Source organism: Pelophylax lessonae, assembly GCF_965119305.1.
Source record: "Pelophylax lessonae genome assembly, chromosome: 10".
NCBI classification, from domain to species: Eukaryota; Metazoa; Chordata; class Amphibia; order Anura; family Ranidae; genus Pelophylax; species Pelophylax lessonae.
Window position 1 is genome coordinate 57683512 of NC_138777.1, and position 17454 is coordinate 57700965.

At 46.3% G+C, this 17454-nt stretch overlaps 1 protein-coding gene across 1 annotated transcript in view; it reads left to right on the forward strand.

Moving 5' to 3' along the window:
* Positions 1-17454, forward strand: part of DCDC1 (doublecortin domain containing 1) — a gene marked incomplete at its 5' end in the record, with an annotated part of 647338 nt that overhangs the window by 137113 nt on the left and 492771 nt on the right. The window contains one exon of the mRNA XM_082270964.1: positions 1039-1132. Coding sequence (XP_082127090.1) covers positions 1039-1132 — 94 coding nt within the window. The remainder of the gene's footprint in view (positions 1-1038; positions 1133-17454) is intronic.

The window sequence follows — 17454 nt, forward strand, 5'->3', positions numbered from 1 at the left end:
TGTTCAGCTATGCTGAACACTCCGATCTGTCACTCCCTGTCACTTAGGAGATCCGCCCGCTCTGTTTACACTCGATTCCCCGACGATCGGGGAAGAGCGGCGGCGATCGCCGCTGCTCCTCCCCTGGCCCGACTCCCGCTGTGACTGAAAACAGCGGGAGCGCGCCTCTGGCGGCGCGCGAGCGCCGCCTACAGGGGGAGGAGTCCAGCGACTTAGGTCTACGTCGCTGGACGGGAACGAGCCACATTGCAGTAGCAGCAATGTGAGCAGAGGTAAAGTGGTTAAAAATCAGTACGGTAGTTGTCAACTTATGAGCTTAAGGAGGCCTCAACTGCGGCCCCTGACATCATCAAGGGGTCGCACATAATGTTCAATATATGTAGTGCTTGGGAGGACTGTTAAAAACTGCAGACCTAATATAGGAAATTAGGGTCAGAGAGTGTGGTCTACATATGCTACATTTTTGGCTGGGTATATGCTGCAGAAGACAATACGAAATTGGGAAAATGGCTAATAGAAATCAATATGATTACTCTAATCAATGTTCCCACTACAGACTGCCAAAGTGCAGAGGGCTACAGGTTGGGCAATGGGGCTTAAAAGGGTTGCATTTGGAGCTGAGCTGCATTAAGATTTGAAATTCTGTACTGTGTATTGCCACTCCTGATTAGCCAGGGGCTACTACATTGGGCCAGGAAATGTATTTATAAGCCTTTGTGGGCACCAACAAGTTGGTCCTGGTAGCTGAGGGGAGCAGTGGATGAGCGGGGGAAGGTGAGTGTATGCTCCTTTGGGAGGGAATAGGGAATGCTGGGGGAGTCTTACACTTTTCCCAACATGTTAGAAGAAACCATTAACTTTAATCTTATCAATTTGTGGACAAACAGCACAAAATTTGATAAAATTTGTATTGCAAAAAGCAATGAAACAGTAAAAAATTATTATGTTTGAATATATTCCGTTTACATTACCTGTATTTTCTGGATTTTTTAACTGTTTTATTTCTTATAACCTTATTATTTGTATCTTTTCATTTAGTTTTTAGATCTGTGTACTTCTAAAGTGGACCTTGGATCAACAGCGAAGTGGATATTTGATATTAATGGAGAGAAAGTTGAATATTTAAGAAACGGTAAGTATTTTTTCTAATTCCTTATTTATATATGGACAATTGGACATGGTCACATACATGTAAAGAACAGGCTTTGTACATGATGCATGCTAAATTTTCGCTGAGATATCTAGAGTACATATCAAATCATAATAGTTTACGCAGTCATATTGTTTGCTATGGAATCAAAACCAATAATTATACATCTTGTCTTTTGATAGTTAATATAAAATGAAATTGGGGCAGCAGTGTCTATTCTCGCTGATTCAGATTTGCCTCTTTTTTTGTTTTAAATTAAAGTAATTGTAAACCCTCACATTTAGGGTTGAGCGAACACCTAGATGTCCGTGTTCGACGGGTTCGGCCGAACTTTAAAAAAAAGTCCGGGTCCGTGTCCCGGACTTTTACCGAACTTTTCCCGGACACCGAACCCCATTGAAGTCAATGGGGACCCGAACTTTAAGGCACTAAAATGGCTCTAAAACACCAAAGGAAAGGGCTAGAGTGCTGCAAATGGCAGCAAAACGTAATTAAGAGCATGGCAAGTGCTCTGCAAACAAATGTGGATAGGGAAATAACTTAAAACAACAAAAAAAAAACAGAAAAATAAAACAATGTTCTTCTTCATCTCTGAAGGACGAGGCCCATATGGAGTAGGAGGGAGGTTGAGGTGGTGGTGGATGTGGCGGTGACATAGGCGTGCGCACAGGGTGTGCTGGGTGTGCCTGGGCACACCCTAATCACCTAGGGCACATAGCATTGCCAGTGAGGAGATGGGAAAGATCTCCCTGGGACCTGCTCTGCTCTATTTCTCCTTGCCTACAGGTACATGGCCCCGATACATTACTCTCCCTGCTGGCAAACACATGCATGTGTATTTCAACTTTGGGGTGCACACCTTAATGCAATAGGCTGCGCACACCTATGGGCGGTGTAGGTGGAAGCGGCGGTGGAGGAGGACCAGGGCCGGATTAACAGCATCATGGGCTTGGTGCTGAGGATTTTGAAGGGCCTTAAGGGCCGTGCCTTGCCATGCACCCAGAGGAGGAAGGGTGCAGCCATGCATGCCTAATTCAACATGGGATGCTGTCTCTGAAGCCCATAAACACATCCATGCATCGCCAACTGTCCCTCCTTGTCCGGCCTTCACGCTGTGTGGGGAGGTTCTGAGGGTGCTGCCTGGGGAAGCGAGCATAGAAGCCAGACTTCTGTGTTTACAAGTGACAGAAGAGCGGTAACAGTGAATATGGCCAACCCGGGGCCTATATAAAAGGTAGGGGCCTGGAGCTGCAGCTCCAATAGCCCCTACATTAATCTGGCCCTGAGGAGGAGGACGAGGTAGCCAACACTGCTTCTTTTCAAAAATTTTAAATGAGGGTACACCCCAAAAGAGTGAGAAAGAGCAAAAATGGAACAATGGGTGGGTAAGGTCGGTATCCATTGCTATTCTGCATAAGGTACGGAAAAGTCCCGTGGGATCCATGCCTGGTTCATTTTAATGAACGTGAGCTTGTCCACATTGTCTCTGGACAGGCGGCTGCGCTTGTCTGTTATAACGCCCCCAGCCGTGCTAAATACCCGTTCAGATAATACACTGGCTGCAGGGCACGTAAAAGGGCAAGCTCAGGCCATGTGCCCAATTTGGAGACCCAGAAGTTGAAGGGGGCAGACCCGTCATTCACTACATGTAGGCGTGTGCACACATACTGCTCCACCATGTTGGTAAAATGCTGCCTCCTGCTAAGACGTTCCATCTGAGCTGCTGGTGCTGCTGTTTGTTGTGGCGTGCTGACAAAGCTTTTCCACATTTCGGCCATGCTAACCCTGCCTTCTGAGGTGCTGGCGGTGCCCTGGTTGCGTTGGCGACCTCCTCCTCCTCCTCCTCTGCCTTGTGCTTCCACTGTGGCCCCGCTGTCAGATGGGAATGCCAGCAGCATGGCGTCTACCAGCGTGCGCTTGTACTCGCGCATCTTGCGATCGCGCTCCAGTGAGTGAATTAAGGACGGTACGTTGTCCTTGTAACGGGGATCCAGCAGCGTGGCCACCCAGTAATCAGCACAAGTTAGAATGTGGGCAACTCGGCGGTCGTTGTGGAGACACTGCAGCATGTAATCGCTCATGTGTGCCAGGCTGCCCAGAGGCGACGAAAGGCTGTCCTCTGTGGGAGGTGTATCGTCCGTGTCCTCTGTATCCCCCCAGCCACGCACCAGTGATGGCCATGAGCTGGCCTGGGTGCCACCCTGCTGTGAACATGGTTCCATCTCCTCCTCCAGCTCCTCCTCCTCCTCATCCTCCTCATCCTCCAGAACTGTGCCCCTGCTGGACAATTGCGTCCCTGGCGTTTGCGTGTGCAGGAACCCACCCTCGGAGCCCCTTGCGAATGACTGCCCTGAAAGCCTTGGAAATGTTACCTCTTCATCCTCCTCCTCCTCCTCATCCTGTGCCACATCCTCTTCCATCATCGCCCGAATTGTTTTTTCAAGGAGGCATAGAAGTGGGATAGTTAAGCTGAGAACGGCGTCATTGCCACTGGCCATGTTGGTGGAGTACTCAAAACAGCGCAACAAGGCACACAGGTCTCGCATGGAGGCCCAGTTATTGGTGGTGAAGTGGTGCTGTTCCGCAGAGCGACTCACGCGTGCATGCTGCAGCTGAAACTCCACTATGGCCTGCTGCTGCTCGCACAGTCTTTCCAGCATGTGCAAGGTGGAGTTCCACCTTGTGGGCACGTCACATATGAGGCGGTGAGCGGGAAGGCCGAAGTTACGCTGCAGCGCTGCCAGGCGAGCAGCAGCAGGGTGAGAACGCCGAAAGTGCGCACAAACGGCCCGCACTTTCTGCAGCAGCTCTGACATATCGGGGTAGTTTTTAAGGAACCTCTGCACCACCAAATTCAGCACATGCGCCAGGCAAGGGATGTGCGTCAAACCGGCTAGGCCCAGAGCTGCTATGAGATTTCGCCCGTTATCACACACCACCAGGCCGGGCTTGAGGCTCGCTGGCAGCAACCACTCATTTGTCTGCTGTTCCATGCTCCTCCACAACTCCTGCGTGGTGTGTGGTTTGTCCCCCAAACAGGCAAGTTGTAAAACTGCCTGCTGTCGTTTACCCCTGGCCGTGCTGAAGTTGGTGGTGAAGGTGTTACGCTGTCCGGATGAGGAGGCGGTAGAGGATGAGGAAGCGGAGTAGGAGGAGTTACGAACAGGAGGCAAACTGAAGCGCCCTGCAATCCTCGGTGGTGGAAGGACATGCGCCAAATTGCTATCCGCCTCAGGCCCATCCGCCACTGCATTTACCCAGTGTGCCGTTAGGGAGATATAACGCCCCTGACCGTGCTTACTGGTCCACGTATCCGTAGTTAGGTGGACCTTGGCACAGATGGCGTTGCGCAGTGCACACCTGATATTTTCCCCCACTTGGTTGTGCAGGGAAGGGATGGCTTGCCTGGAAAAGTAGTGGCGGCTGGGCACGACGTACTGTGGGACAGCCACCGACATAAGGTTTTTAAAACTGTGCGTCTCCACCAGACGGAATGACAGCATTTCAAAGGCCAATAATTTTGAAATGCTGGCATTCAGGGCCAGGGATCGCGGGTGGGTAGGGGGGTACTTCCTCTTCCTCTCAAGTGTTTGGGAGATGGAAAGCTGAACGCTTCCACGGGACATTGTGGAGATGGTTGTTGGTGACCCAGGTGGTGGTGTTGCTGACAGATCGTCTGTTTGCGGGGTGGCAGGTGCCGGTATCACTACAGATGTGGCTGGAGCGGCCGAGACTGCAGCAGAAGAGGAAGCAGGATGAGCCAGAGACGTTTCTTGGTTTTGAAGGTGTGTACTCCACTGCAGCTCGTGCTTTGCACTTAGATGCCTGATCATGCAGGTTGTGCTCAGGTTGAGAAGGTTCATGCCTCGCTTCAAGCTCTGATTGCACAGGGTGCAAACCACTCGTGTCCTGTCATCAGCACATTTTCTAAAGAACTTCCACGCTAGAGAACTCCTTTGAGCTGACTTTGGTGCGCTCGTTCCCTTGCTGCGTTGGGCAGTAGCGGGCGTAGTGTCTAGGGCACGGCCGCTCCGCTTCTGCACCCTGCTCCCTCTTCTGCTGTGCTGGTGGCTCTGTGCGACCACCGCCTCTTCCTCCAAACTACTCAGGTCACCTGCATGACGTTCATTCCATGTGGGGTCGAGGACCTCATCGTCCTCCACATCATCTTCCACCCAGTCTTCACCCCTGCCCTCCTTGTCGGTCTCCACAATGCTGAACGCCGCAGCAGTTGGCACCTGCGTTTCGTCATCATCGGAGACGTGCTGCGATGATCCTTGCATGTACTCATCTTGAGAAATAAGTGGTTGGGCATCGCTGCACTCAATCTCTTCCACTTCTGGGGCAGGGCTAGGTGGATGGCCCTGGGAAACCCTGCTGACAGAGTCCTCAAAAAGAATAAGAGACTGCTGTATGGCTTGGGGCTCAGACTGCTGGCCTGATTTGCAAGGGGGTGAGGTGAAAGACGGTTGGACATTGGCTGCAGGTGCCAACTCTGACCTTTCTGCAGTAGACTGGGTGGGAGACAATGTGAAGGAACTGGAGGCACTGTCAGCAGCAAACCAATCTACTATCGCCTCAACTTGTTCTGGCCTCATCACTTCTAGGGGCGTTTGATGCCCTACCAAATACTGATGCAGGTTCTGTCGCCTACTCACACTTGAGGAAGGTGTTTCACTTGTGCGTGTAGCTGGCACAGATCGACCATGTCCTCTCCTTGCAACAGGAGCTCTACCAGCAGCACCACGACCCAGGCCACGGCCCTTATTTGACGGTCTCCTCATATTTCTGTAATTTAAGATCTTGCCCTAGAAAGGTTTTTATTGAATAGCGGAATAGAAAATATGATCCAAAAAAAGTGTATGTATATCACACGTACACAACCACACTAGGCCCCAATTACTATTGTTTGTACCCCTAAAAGGCTAGATGAGGAGTAGGGGGAGTATGGAACAGGCAGCACCCTCAAACCTTCAGAAGTATGAGATGAACCCCAACAACTTGGAAAGGTGGATCTCTCTCACACGTACCGACACAGACTATCCCGCAATTCAATTGATCCTCAAAGGTTTTTATTGAATAGCGGAATAGGAAATATGATCAAAAAAAGTGTATGTATCTCGCACGTACACAACCACACTAGGCCCCAATTACTATTGTTTGTACCCCTAAAAGGCTAGATGAGGAGTAGGGGGGGTATGGAACAGGCAGCACCCTCAAACCTTCAGAAGTATGAGATGAACCCCAACAACTTGGAAAGGTGGATCTCTCTCACACGTACCGACACAGACTATCCCGCAATTCAATTGATCCTCAAAGGTTTTTATTGAATAGCGGAATAGGAAATATGATCAAAAAAAGTGTATGTATCTCGCACGTACACAACCACACTAGGCCCCAATTACTATTGTTTGTACCCCTAAAAGGCTAGATGAGGAGTAGGGGGGGTATGGAACAGGCAGCACCCTCAAACCTTCAGAAGTATGAGATGAACCCCAACAACTTGGAAAGGTGGATCTCTCTCACACGTACCGACACAGACTATCCCGCAATTCAATTGATCCTCAAAGGTTTTTATTGAATAGCGGAATAGGAAATATGATCAAAAAAAGTGTATGTATCTCGCACGTACACAACCACACTAGGCCCCAATTACTATTGTTTGTACCCCTAAAAGGCTAGATGAGGAGTAGGGGGAGTATGGAACAGGCAGCACCCTCAAACCTTCAGAAGTATGAGATGAACCCCAACAACTTGGAAAGGTGGATCTCTCTCACACGTACCAACACAGACTATCCCCCAATTTAACTGATCCCCAAAGGTTTTTGATTAAATAGCGGAATAGAAAATATGATCCAAAAAAAGTGTATGTATATCACACGTACACAACCACACTAGGCCCCAATTACTATTGTTTGTACCCCTAAAAGGCTAGGAGTAGGGGGAGTATGGAACAGGCAGCACCCTCAAACCTTCAGAAGTATGAGATGAACCCCAACAACTTGGAAAGGTGGATCTCTCTCACACGTACCAACACAGACTATCCCCCAATTTAACTGATCCCCAAAGGTTTTTGATTAAATAGCGGAATAGAAAATATGATCCCAAAAAAGTGTATGTATATCACACGTACACAACCACACTAGGCCCCAATTACTATTGTTTGTACCCCTAAAAGGCTAGGAGTAGGGGGAGTATGGAACAGGCAGCACCCTCAAACCTTCAGAAGTATGAGATGAACCCCAACAACTTGGAAAGGTGGATCTCTCTCACACGTACCAACACAGACTATCCCCCAATTTAACTGATCCCCAAAGGTTTTTGATTAAATAGCGGAATAGAAAATATGATCCAAAAAAAGTGTATGTATATCACACGTACACAACCACACTAGGCCCCAATTACTATTGTTTGTACCCCTAAAAGGCTAGGAGTAGGGGGAGTATGGAACAGGCAGCACCCTCAAACCTTCAGAAGTATGAGATGAACCCCAACAACTTGGAAAGGTGGATCTCTCTCACACGTACCGACACAGACTATCCCGCAATTCAATTGATCCTCAAAGGTTTTTATTGAATAGCGGAATAGGAAATATGATCAAAAAAAGTGTATGTATCTCGCACGTACACAACCACACTAGGCCCCAATTACTATTGTTTGTACCCCTAAAAGGCTAGATGAGGAGTAGGGGGGGTATGGAACAGGCAGCACCCTCAAACCTTCAGAAGTATGAGATGAACCCCAACAACTTGGAAAGGTGGATCTCTCTCACACGTACCGACACAGACTATCCCGCAATTCAATTGATCCTCAAAGGTTTTTATTGAATAGCGGAATAGGAAATATGATCAAAAAAAGTGTATGTATCTCGCACGTACACAACCACACTAGGCCCCAATTACTATTGTTTGTACCCCTAAAAGGCTAGATGAGGAGTAGGGGGGGTATGGAACAGGCAGCACCCTCAAACCTTCAGAAGTATGAGATGAACCCCAACAACTTGGAAAGGTGGATCTCTCTCACACGTACCGACACAGACTATCCCGCAATTCAATTGATCCTCAAAGGTTTTTATTGAATAGCGGAATAGGAAATATGATCAAAAAAAGTGTATGTATCTCGCACGTACACAACCACACTAGGCCCCAATTACTATTGTTTGTACCCCTAAAAGGCTAGATGAGGAGTAGGGGGAGTATGGAACAGGCAGCACCCTCAAACCTTCAGAAGTATGAGATGAACCCCAACAACTTGGAAAGGTGGATCTCTCTCACACGTACCAACACAGACTATCCCCTAATTTAACTGATCCCCAAAGGTTTTTGATTAAATAGCGGAATAGAAAATATGATCCAAAAAAAGTGTATGTATATCACACGTACACAACCACACTAGGCCCCAATTACTATTGTTTGTACCCCTAAAAGGCTAGATGAGGAGTAGGGGGAGTATGGAACAGGCAGCACCCTCAAACCTTCAGAAGTATGAGATGAACCCCAACAACTTGGAAAGGTGGATCTCTCTCACACGTACCGACACAGACTATCCCGCAATTCAATTGATCCTCAAAGGTTTTTATTGAATAGCGGAATAGGAAATATGATCAAAAAAAGTGTATGTATCTCGCACGTACACAACCACACTAGGCCCCAATTACTATTGTTTGTACCCCTAAAAGGCTAGATGAGGAGTAGGGGGAGTATGGAACAGGCAGCACCCTCAAACCTTCAGAAGTATGAGATGAACCCCAACAACTTGGAAAGGTGGATCTCTCTCACACGTACCAACACAGACTATCCCCCAATTTAACTGATCCCCAGAGGTTTTTGATTAAATAGCGGAATAGGAAATATGATCCCAAAAAAGTGTATGTATATCACACGTACACAACCACACTAGGCCCCAATTACTATTGTTTGTACCCCTAAAAGGCTAGGAGTAGGGGGAGTATGGAACAGGCAGCACCCTCAAACCTTCAGAAGTATGAGATGAACCCCAACAACTTGGAAAGGTGGATCTCTCTCACACGTACCAACACAGACTATCCCCCAATTTAACTGATCCCCAAAGGTTTTTGATTAAATAGCGGAATAGAAAATATGATCCCAAAAAAGTGTATGTATATCACACGTACACAACCACACTAGGCCCCAATTACTATTGTTTGTACCCCTAAAAGGCTAGGAGTAGGGGGAGTATGGAACAGGCAGCACCCTCAAACCTTCAGAAGTATGAGATGAACCCCAACAACTTGGAAAGGTGGATCTCTCTCACACGTACCAACACAGACTATCCCCCAATTTAACTGATCCCCAAAGGTTTTTGATTAAATAGCGGAATAGAAAATATGATCCCAAAAAAGTGTATGTATATCACACGTACACAACCACACTAGGCCCCAATTACTATTGTTTGTACCCCTAAAAGGCTAGGAGTAGGGGGAGTATGGAACAGGCAGCACCCTCAAACCTTCAGAAGTATGAGATGAACCCCAACAACTTGGAAAGGTGGATCTCTCTCACACGTACCAACACAGACTATCCCCCAATTTAACTGATCCCCAAAGGTTTTTGATTAAATAGCGGAATAGAAAATATGATCCCAAAAAAGTGTATGTATATCACACGTACACAACCACACTAGGCCCCAATTACTATTGTTTGTACCCCTAAAAGGCTAGGAGTAGGGGGAGTATGGAACAGGCAGCACCCTCAAACCTTCAGAAGTATGAGATGAACCCCAACAACTTGGAAAGGTGGATCTCTCTCACACGTACCAACACAGACTATCCCCCAATTTAACTGATCCCCAAAGGTTTTTGATTAAATAGCGGAATAGAAAATATGATCCCAAAAAAGTGTATGTATATCACACGTACACAACCACACTAGGCCCCAATTACTATTGTTTGTACCCCTAAAAGGCTAGGAGTAGGGGGAGTATGGAACAGGCAGCACCCTCAAACCTTCAGAAGTATGAGATGAACCCCAACAACTTGGAAAGGTGGATCTCTCTCACACGTACCAACACAGACTATCCCCCAATTTAACTGATCCCCAGAGGTTTTTGATTAAATAGCGGAATAGAAAATATGATCCCAAAAAAGTGTATGTATATCACACGTACACAACCACACTAGGCCCCAATTACTATTGTTTGTACCCCTAAAAGGCTAGGAGTAGGGGGAGTATGGAACAGGCAGCACCCTCAAACCTTCAGAAGTATGAGATGAACCCCAACAACTTGGAAAGGTGGATCTCTCTCACACGTACCAACACAGACTATCCCCCAATTTAACTGATCCCCAAAGGTTTTTGATTAAATAGCGGAATAGAAAATATGATCCCAAAAAAGTGTATGTATATCACACGTACACAACCACACTAGGCCCCAATTACTATTGTTTGTACCCCTAAAAGGCTAGGAGTAGGGGGAGTATGGAACAGGCAGCACCCTCAAACCTTCAGAAGTATGAGATGAACCCCAACAACTTGGAAAGGTGGATCTCTCTCACACGTACCAACACAGACTATCCCCCAATTTAACTGATCCCCAAAGGTTTTTGATTAAATAGCGGAATAGAAAATATGATCCCAAAAAAGTGTATGTATATCACACGTACACAACCACACTAGGCCCCAATTACTATTGTTTGTACCCCTAAAAGGCTAGGAGTAGGGGGAGTATGGAACAGGCAGCACCCTCAAACCTTCAGAAGTATGAGATGAACCCCAACAACTTGGAAAGGTGGATCTCTCTCACACGTACCAACACAGACTATCCCCCAATTTAACTGATCCCCAAAGGTTTTTGATTAAATAGCGGAATAGAAAATATGATCCCAAAAAAGTGTATGTATATCACACGTACACAACCACACTAGGCCCCAATTACTATTGTTTGTACCCCTAAAAGGCTAGGAGTAGGGGGAGTATGGAACAGGCAGCACCCTCAAACCTTCAGAAGTATGAGATGAACCCCAACAACTTGGAAAGGTGGATCTCTCTCACACGTACCAACACAGACTATCCCCCAATTTAACTGATCCCCAAAGGTTTTTGATTAAATAGCGGAATAGAAAATATGATCCCAAAAAAGTGTATGTATATCACACGTACACAACCACACTAGGCCCCAATTACTATTGTTTGTACCCCTAAAAGGCTAGGAGTAGGGGGAGTATGGAACAGGCAGCACCCTCAAACCTTCAGAAGTATGAGATGAACCCCAACAACTTGGAAAGGTGGATCTCTCTCACACGTACCAACACAGACTATCCCCCAATTTAACTGATCCCCAAAGGTTTTTGATTAAATAGCGGAATAGAAAATATGATCCCAAAAAAGTGTATGTATATCACACGTACACAACCACACTAGGCCCCAATTACTATTGTTTGTACCCCTAAAAGGCTAGATGAGGAGTAGGGGGAGTATGGAACAGGCAGCACCCTCAAACCTTCAGAAGTATGAGATTGTGTTCACTGTACCCCACAAAGATTGAGTTCACTGCACCCCACAATGATTGTGTTCACTGCACCCCACAAAGATTGTGTTCACTGCACCTCACAAAGATTGTGTTCACTGTACCCCCCAAAGATTGTGTTCACTGCACCCCACAAAGATTCTGTTCACTGTACCCCACAAAGATTGTGTTCACTGCACCCCAAAAAGATTGTGTTCACTGCACCCCAAAAAGGATGTTGTTCACTGCACCCCAAAAAGGATGTTGTTCACTCCACCCCAAAAAGATTGTGTTCACTGCACCCCACAAAGATTGTGTTCACTGCACCCCAAAAAGATTGTGTTCACTGCACCCCAAAAATGATTTTGTTCACTGCACCCCAAAAAGGATTTTGTTCACTGCACCCCAAAAAGGATGTTGTTCACTCCACCCCAAAAAGATTGTGTTCACTGCACCCCAAAAAGATTGTGTTCACTGCACCCCACAAAGGATTTTGTTCACTGCACCCCAAAAAGATTGTGTTCACTGCACCCCAAAAAGGATGTTGTTCACTGCACCCCAAAAAGGATTTTGTTCACTGCACCCCAAAAAGATTGTGTTCACTGCACCCCACAAAGGATTTTGTTCACTGCACCCCACAAAGATTGTGTTCACTGCACACCAAAAAGGATTGTGTTCACTGCACCCCAAAAAGATTTTGTTCACTGCACCCCAAAAAGATTGTGTTCACTGCAGCCCAAAAAGATTGTGTTCACTGCAGCCCAAAAAGATTGTGTTCACTGCAGCCCAAAAAGATTGTGTTCACTGCAGCTCACACACAGAAAAATGGATGTGGATCACTGACACCTGCCTATCTCCAATCCCACACCACACAGCAATATCGATTGTAGTTTGTAGAACACAGTTTCCCTAAAATTCAGCAGACTCTGTCCCTAACAGGATTGAGAAGAGATCGTAGATCAGGATTGAGTGCAGACCCCACCCCCCACACAGCAATATCGATTGTAGTTTGTAGAAGACACTGACCCTATAATTCAGCAGACTCTATCCCTAAAATGCCTACAACTCGCCCTGCCTAAACACTCCGACCTGTCCCTCAATTCTATCCGGACACAAATGGTTTTTTCCTGCCTATCTTTCCCTAATCAGCAGCCAGCACGTTGATGTGTGCTCTGTCCCTGAATCTAAGCAGCATAATGACGCCGCTGCGGCTGCCTCGAACTTATAAAGACTTGGTCACATGCTTCAGACGGCCAATCACAGCTACTGAGACATTTGCAGGCATGGCTGGGATGGCTTAAGGCACACCAGTTAAACGATTGTTGATTGGCTGTTGAAAGCCCGCCATGAAAAGAGCGCCAAAGCATGCAAAACCCGGAAATAAAACGACCGAACACGGATTTTTACCCGAACATACAGTAAAGTGTCCGTGTCCGTGTTCGGGTACAAAAAATCCAATTATTCAGTACGAACACGAATAATACAGTCCGTGTTCGCTCAACACTACTCACATTGTAACAAATCCATTCAGTTTAAAATAGAAATGAAAGGCAAAACATTTGTGTATAGATAGAAAAAAACATTATACATACCTTTTTCCCCTTTTTATAAGCGATTACATTCCCTCTGTTCTCAGCTTCTTGGAGAGTCAGGGGAGGAGAAACAGCATTACACTGATCTTCCCAATAAAAGGCCTGCAATGGGGGGGAAGGGGTGTCAGGACAAGTGTGGTCATTGGAGGAAAGCAGGCTGAGTTCCCAGTATGGCTAGAGAACTGACCACAATGTGTTCTCCTGCTCAATGTGGTCAGTTTTTAATAGAAAAGCAGAGTCTGGCAGGAACAGCAGGGATTTCACACAAAGGAAGCAATACAAAGAGAACAGGATAATATTTCATACAAGTATATGGTACATCAGGCACATATCAGAAATAATAAATGTTGGGTTTACATATTCTAAGGATAGGTGCAACAGGTATCCAAAACTAAGAATAAGGGGGAACAGACTGTGTTATAGGGCTGGGGGCTACAGCGGAATCAACAATGAAATAAAAATGTTCCAGGCGAATGTATGGACTCACAGCCTCTCCACACATCGATAGGTGCCAGCCCGATCTGTGATCTTGACACTTGAAGAAATAGAGTAGAGAACATCACTATTCTTTGTCCATTGTGGGAGCTGTGATGTCTGTATTGCACATTCTTTGAAGTTTCCAACATTTTTTTTATCTGCAACATCATTGAAGTGCGGCCAGTCTACTTCTCTGTTTCTTCTGGGGGCTACAGCCCCTATTGTTTAAGGGAAGCTATGGGGAACAGGGAGAAATGTAAGTATTTTTATTTATTTGGGATTTTTTATCAATAATGGTCTGTTTTTGAAATACCACAAAAATGCAACAAGCAATATCTGTAAAAACAAATTTTTGGATGGGGAATGGTGGGGTTCCTGGGGCTTGAGCAGCAACATTGTCATTACAAGTGGCTTTGATTTGCATTGTTGTTTAATAGTCTCATGGCCAATATTATGTACCCACATGTCAAAAGCAAGAACATTCTGCTATACTGCATTGTATACATGAGGGGATAAGTAAGATTAATTGGATGATAAGAAATGTCCTTCCTTTAAGCAATGTTTTACCTAATGAGGTTGATTTACTAAGGCCGGCCTTACACGGTTCGAATCTTGGCCGGTTCAGCAGGAACCGTTCAAGTTTCGAACTGTTAATGGGCACGCTGAATGTACCAAGTTGGGTACAACCAGCCGCCAGGTACTCTTACGATTACGATTATCGCTATAGCAGCCGCTAGTAATAATCACTGTCTTCTCCCGGCTAGGTCGGCTTCCCCTGCCCGTTCCCCCCGCCGGGAGAAAACAATTGACGATTTCCCTGTCAACACTTTTCTGCAACCCGTGGTTGCGGGAAAGCAATTTGCACCATGTATGGCCAGCCTAAAATCTGGTGCAGCTTCTAACTTCAGCTTGTTCAATTTGGCTTTGAGAAAAAAAACTGGAAGCTAATTGGTTTCTATGCACAGTTGCACTAGATTTTCCACTCTCCAGTATTAGTAAATCAACCCCAATGTCTGCTGCCTTTGGGCAAAGGGAGAAATTGCCCTTTTACTCCTACTTCAAAACAAGAAGCACTTAAAACCCCAGTCAACAGACTCAGGGACGTCTCAGGGCTTGTGTTTAAAGACTTTTATTTTATAATTCTGATGTGTGGGGAGAAACTTAGACAGATTTGAATTGCAATGTACTGTATACATTTTTAACTGGATCTTATGCAGTGGCGGCTGGTGCTCAAAATTTTTTGGGGGGAGCAAAACAGAAAAATGTAATAGGCATTGCTTTGCGGCAAAAAACACGGTAAAATATTGCACACCAGGATGGGAAATTATATTTTACATGTTGCTTCTGGGCCATCAAACAGGAAGGGGAGATCAGGAAATGGACATTCACTGATCTCTCTTCCCTCCACCTGGCGCTACCTGCCACGCCAGTCCCGGGTCTGTCCATGGCTGCACAGGGCCCAGGAAACATGACTGAGGCGCATGTGTGTGGGAAGAGGAAAGTGGCCGGCGCAAACAGTGGTGTGTGGAAGCAATCTGGTGGCTGCACTGCTACTGGATTCCTTCTGATAGCCAGCAGTTAGCATGACCGATTCACATACACTAAGTGAGATGCCTTCTTTTAGGTCTTGATTTCACTTATGTTTTCGGGGCAGTAAAAATGCACAGCTGAGTCGCATTTACCATCGCTCAATTATTCCCCCTTATGATGCAAATGCACTGCCTCCATCATAGGTAGTATTACACACCCCCAGTGGATGACGCCATTGGTAATGTGTACAGGATTCCCTGACACCACTGTCCTACGGCGTATGATGGAGGCAGTGCCTTTGCAGCATATAGGTGAGTGGTTGGGTGACCGTGAATGCAACTCAGCTGTTCGTTTTTCCTGCTCCAAAAACAAGACTTAAAAGTAAGCATCTCACTGTGTTTATGATCATGATGATCATCATCATCATAGCACAGCAAGTGTTGTGTAGCTGTATGCACTGACTGCCACATTAATACAACAGGTGCTGGTGCTGTATCTTTCTGTACTACCTACGATAACGATATAGAAGTGCTGCGAAGTTCACTTTCCTGCCTGTGCATTAGGATCCATGTGCTGGGCTGTCAGCAGCATCTCTATCCTGTCACCTCCGGCCACACGTGTACAGCCTCTGCCTCCTTCCTCCTCCCTCCTCCAAACAGAGGAAGGTAGATCACTTCGCCAGGGAAAGGCAGTGAGTGGCTGGCTGAGAATTTATCTGCAACAAAGCACAGTGGAGCCTGAACCTGCGAGCTGAAAGTGAAAAAATAGTCCCCTCTCTGCTCTTGCCTCCTGGGCCCCTCTGCTGGGCTGATGGGGCCCAGAGAAATGTACTGCAAGCCTTGCTATGCCTAGGAACCTGGCTGAATCCAGTTAAAACAAATGCACTATATAGATGAGTGTTAAAGCTGCCTGGGCCCCCCTGCCAAGCTGATAGGGCCCTTTACAGGAGGACTGGCTGTATTGCCCTATCAGTGGCCCTGCACTCACCTTTTGTGCTTGCAGAGTACTTAGGGTTGAAGTCTGGGTCTGGGGATCGACTGGGCTCCCACCTGCTCTCAGTCAAAAAGCTGTCCTCCTCCTTACCGGCTGGCTGGCTTGTTGTAGCGCTGTCTTCTCTGAATTGGTCTGTCCTGTGTAGCAGAGACAGTGAATGTCCTCATTAGTTGAGGCTCAGGCAGTGATGCCCAAGCACTGCCCTACGACGTCGGACGTCCTATGGACCAATCACAGGATGGCAATGGTTCAGTGGGAGTGTTCGCTCTGCGCCCCCAGGACACTCTAAAGGACGCCAATCAGCTTTCCTGAAAAAAGCACATGATGCCAAAACCCCTACCCCTCTCCATAGACAGCAGTGTGTCTGGCGCTCCACTCACACTTAAAGGTACACATTTTTTTTTTTTTTAAGGCTGATGTACAGGTGACTAGCCTTGGGGGGGCGGCGCCCCTGCTCCCCCTATTGACAAGCCGCCACTGATCTTATGACACCTGAGTATGCAAACCCTAAATTAACTAAACTGTCATTCTAAACATCATTTCAACTTTGAAAAGCTTTATGTATATTAGTGCCAGACTATGGAGAAAGTTGATTTTTTCTGGAAGTGGCCTCCTTTTGAGATCAGGATGGGTTGCGTTTGACCTGCTACTGACTTCCTTCTGACTTGCTATTGTATTTGGTAAAAAAGGAAGTTCTGACACTGCAGAATTAGCCATTTGCAGCCTTATAAAACATTTTTATTCTTAAGGAGGAATTTCAGCTATGAGTATTTTATACTGTTACATTGGTTAAGCTTGGACCAATGTAACTATGTATATACTATAACTGGTTAATGCTAGGAATCAGGAATCTGGAATCGCTGAAGTATACACTACTACTCCAATGATCTCCACTTGCTTCTGGGTCCCATGCTGGGTGGCTGGCCTGATAAATTCAGAACATCACGACATGGGCACAATTCAGAGAATGCTTTGCATTTCCCAAATTAATGCAAAGTGTTCTTTGATTCTTCTTTAAGTGCATAGGCGTGCACAGCCTGTTGTATTAGAGTGTGCACCCCAGAGCTCAAATACACGTGTGTGTGTATATTGTGGACTTTGTCAGCAGGGCAGAGGACGGTGTCAGTAGCTTCTTTTTTTTATCATTCTATTATTTTTACTATTTTATTTTAATTTATAATATTATTTTTTTACAATATTTTTTTAAATATTTTTTTTTTTTACAATTTATTTTTGTTGAAAAATCAG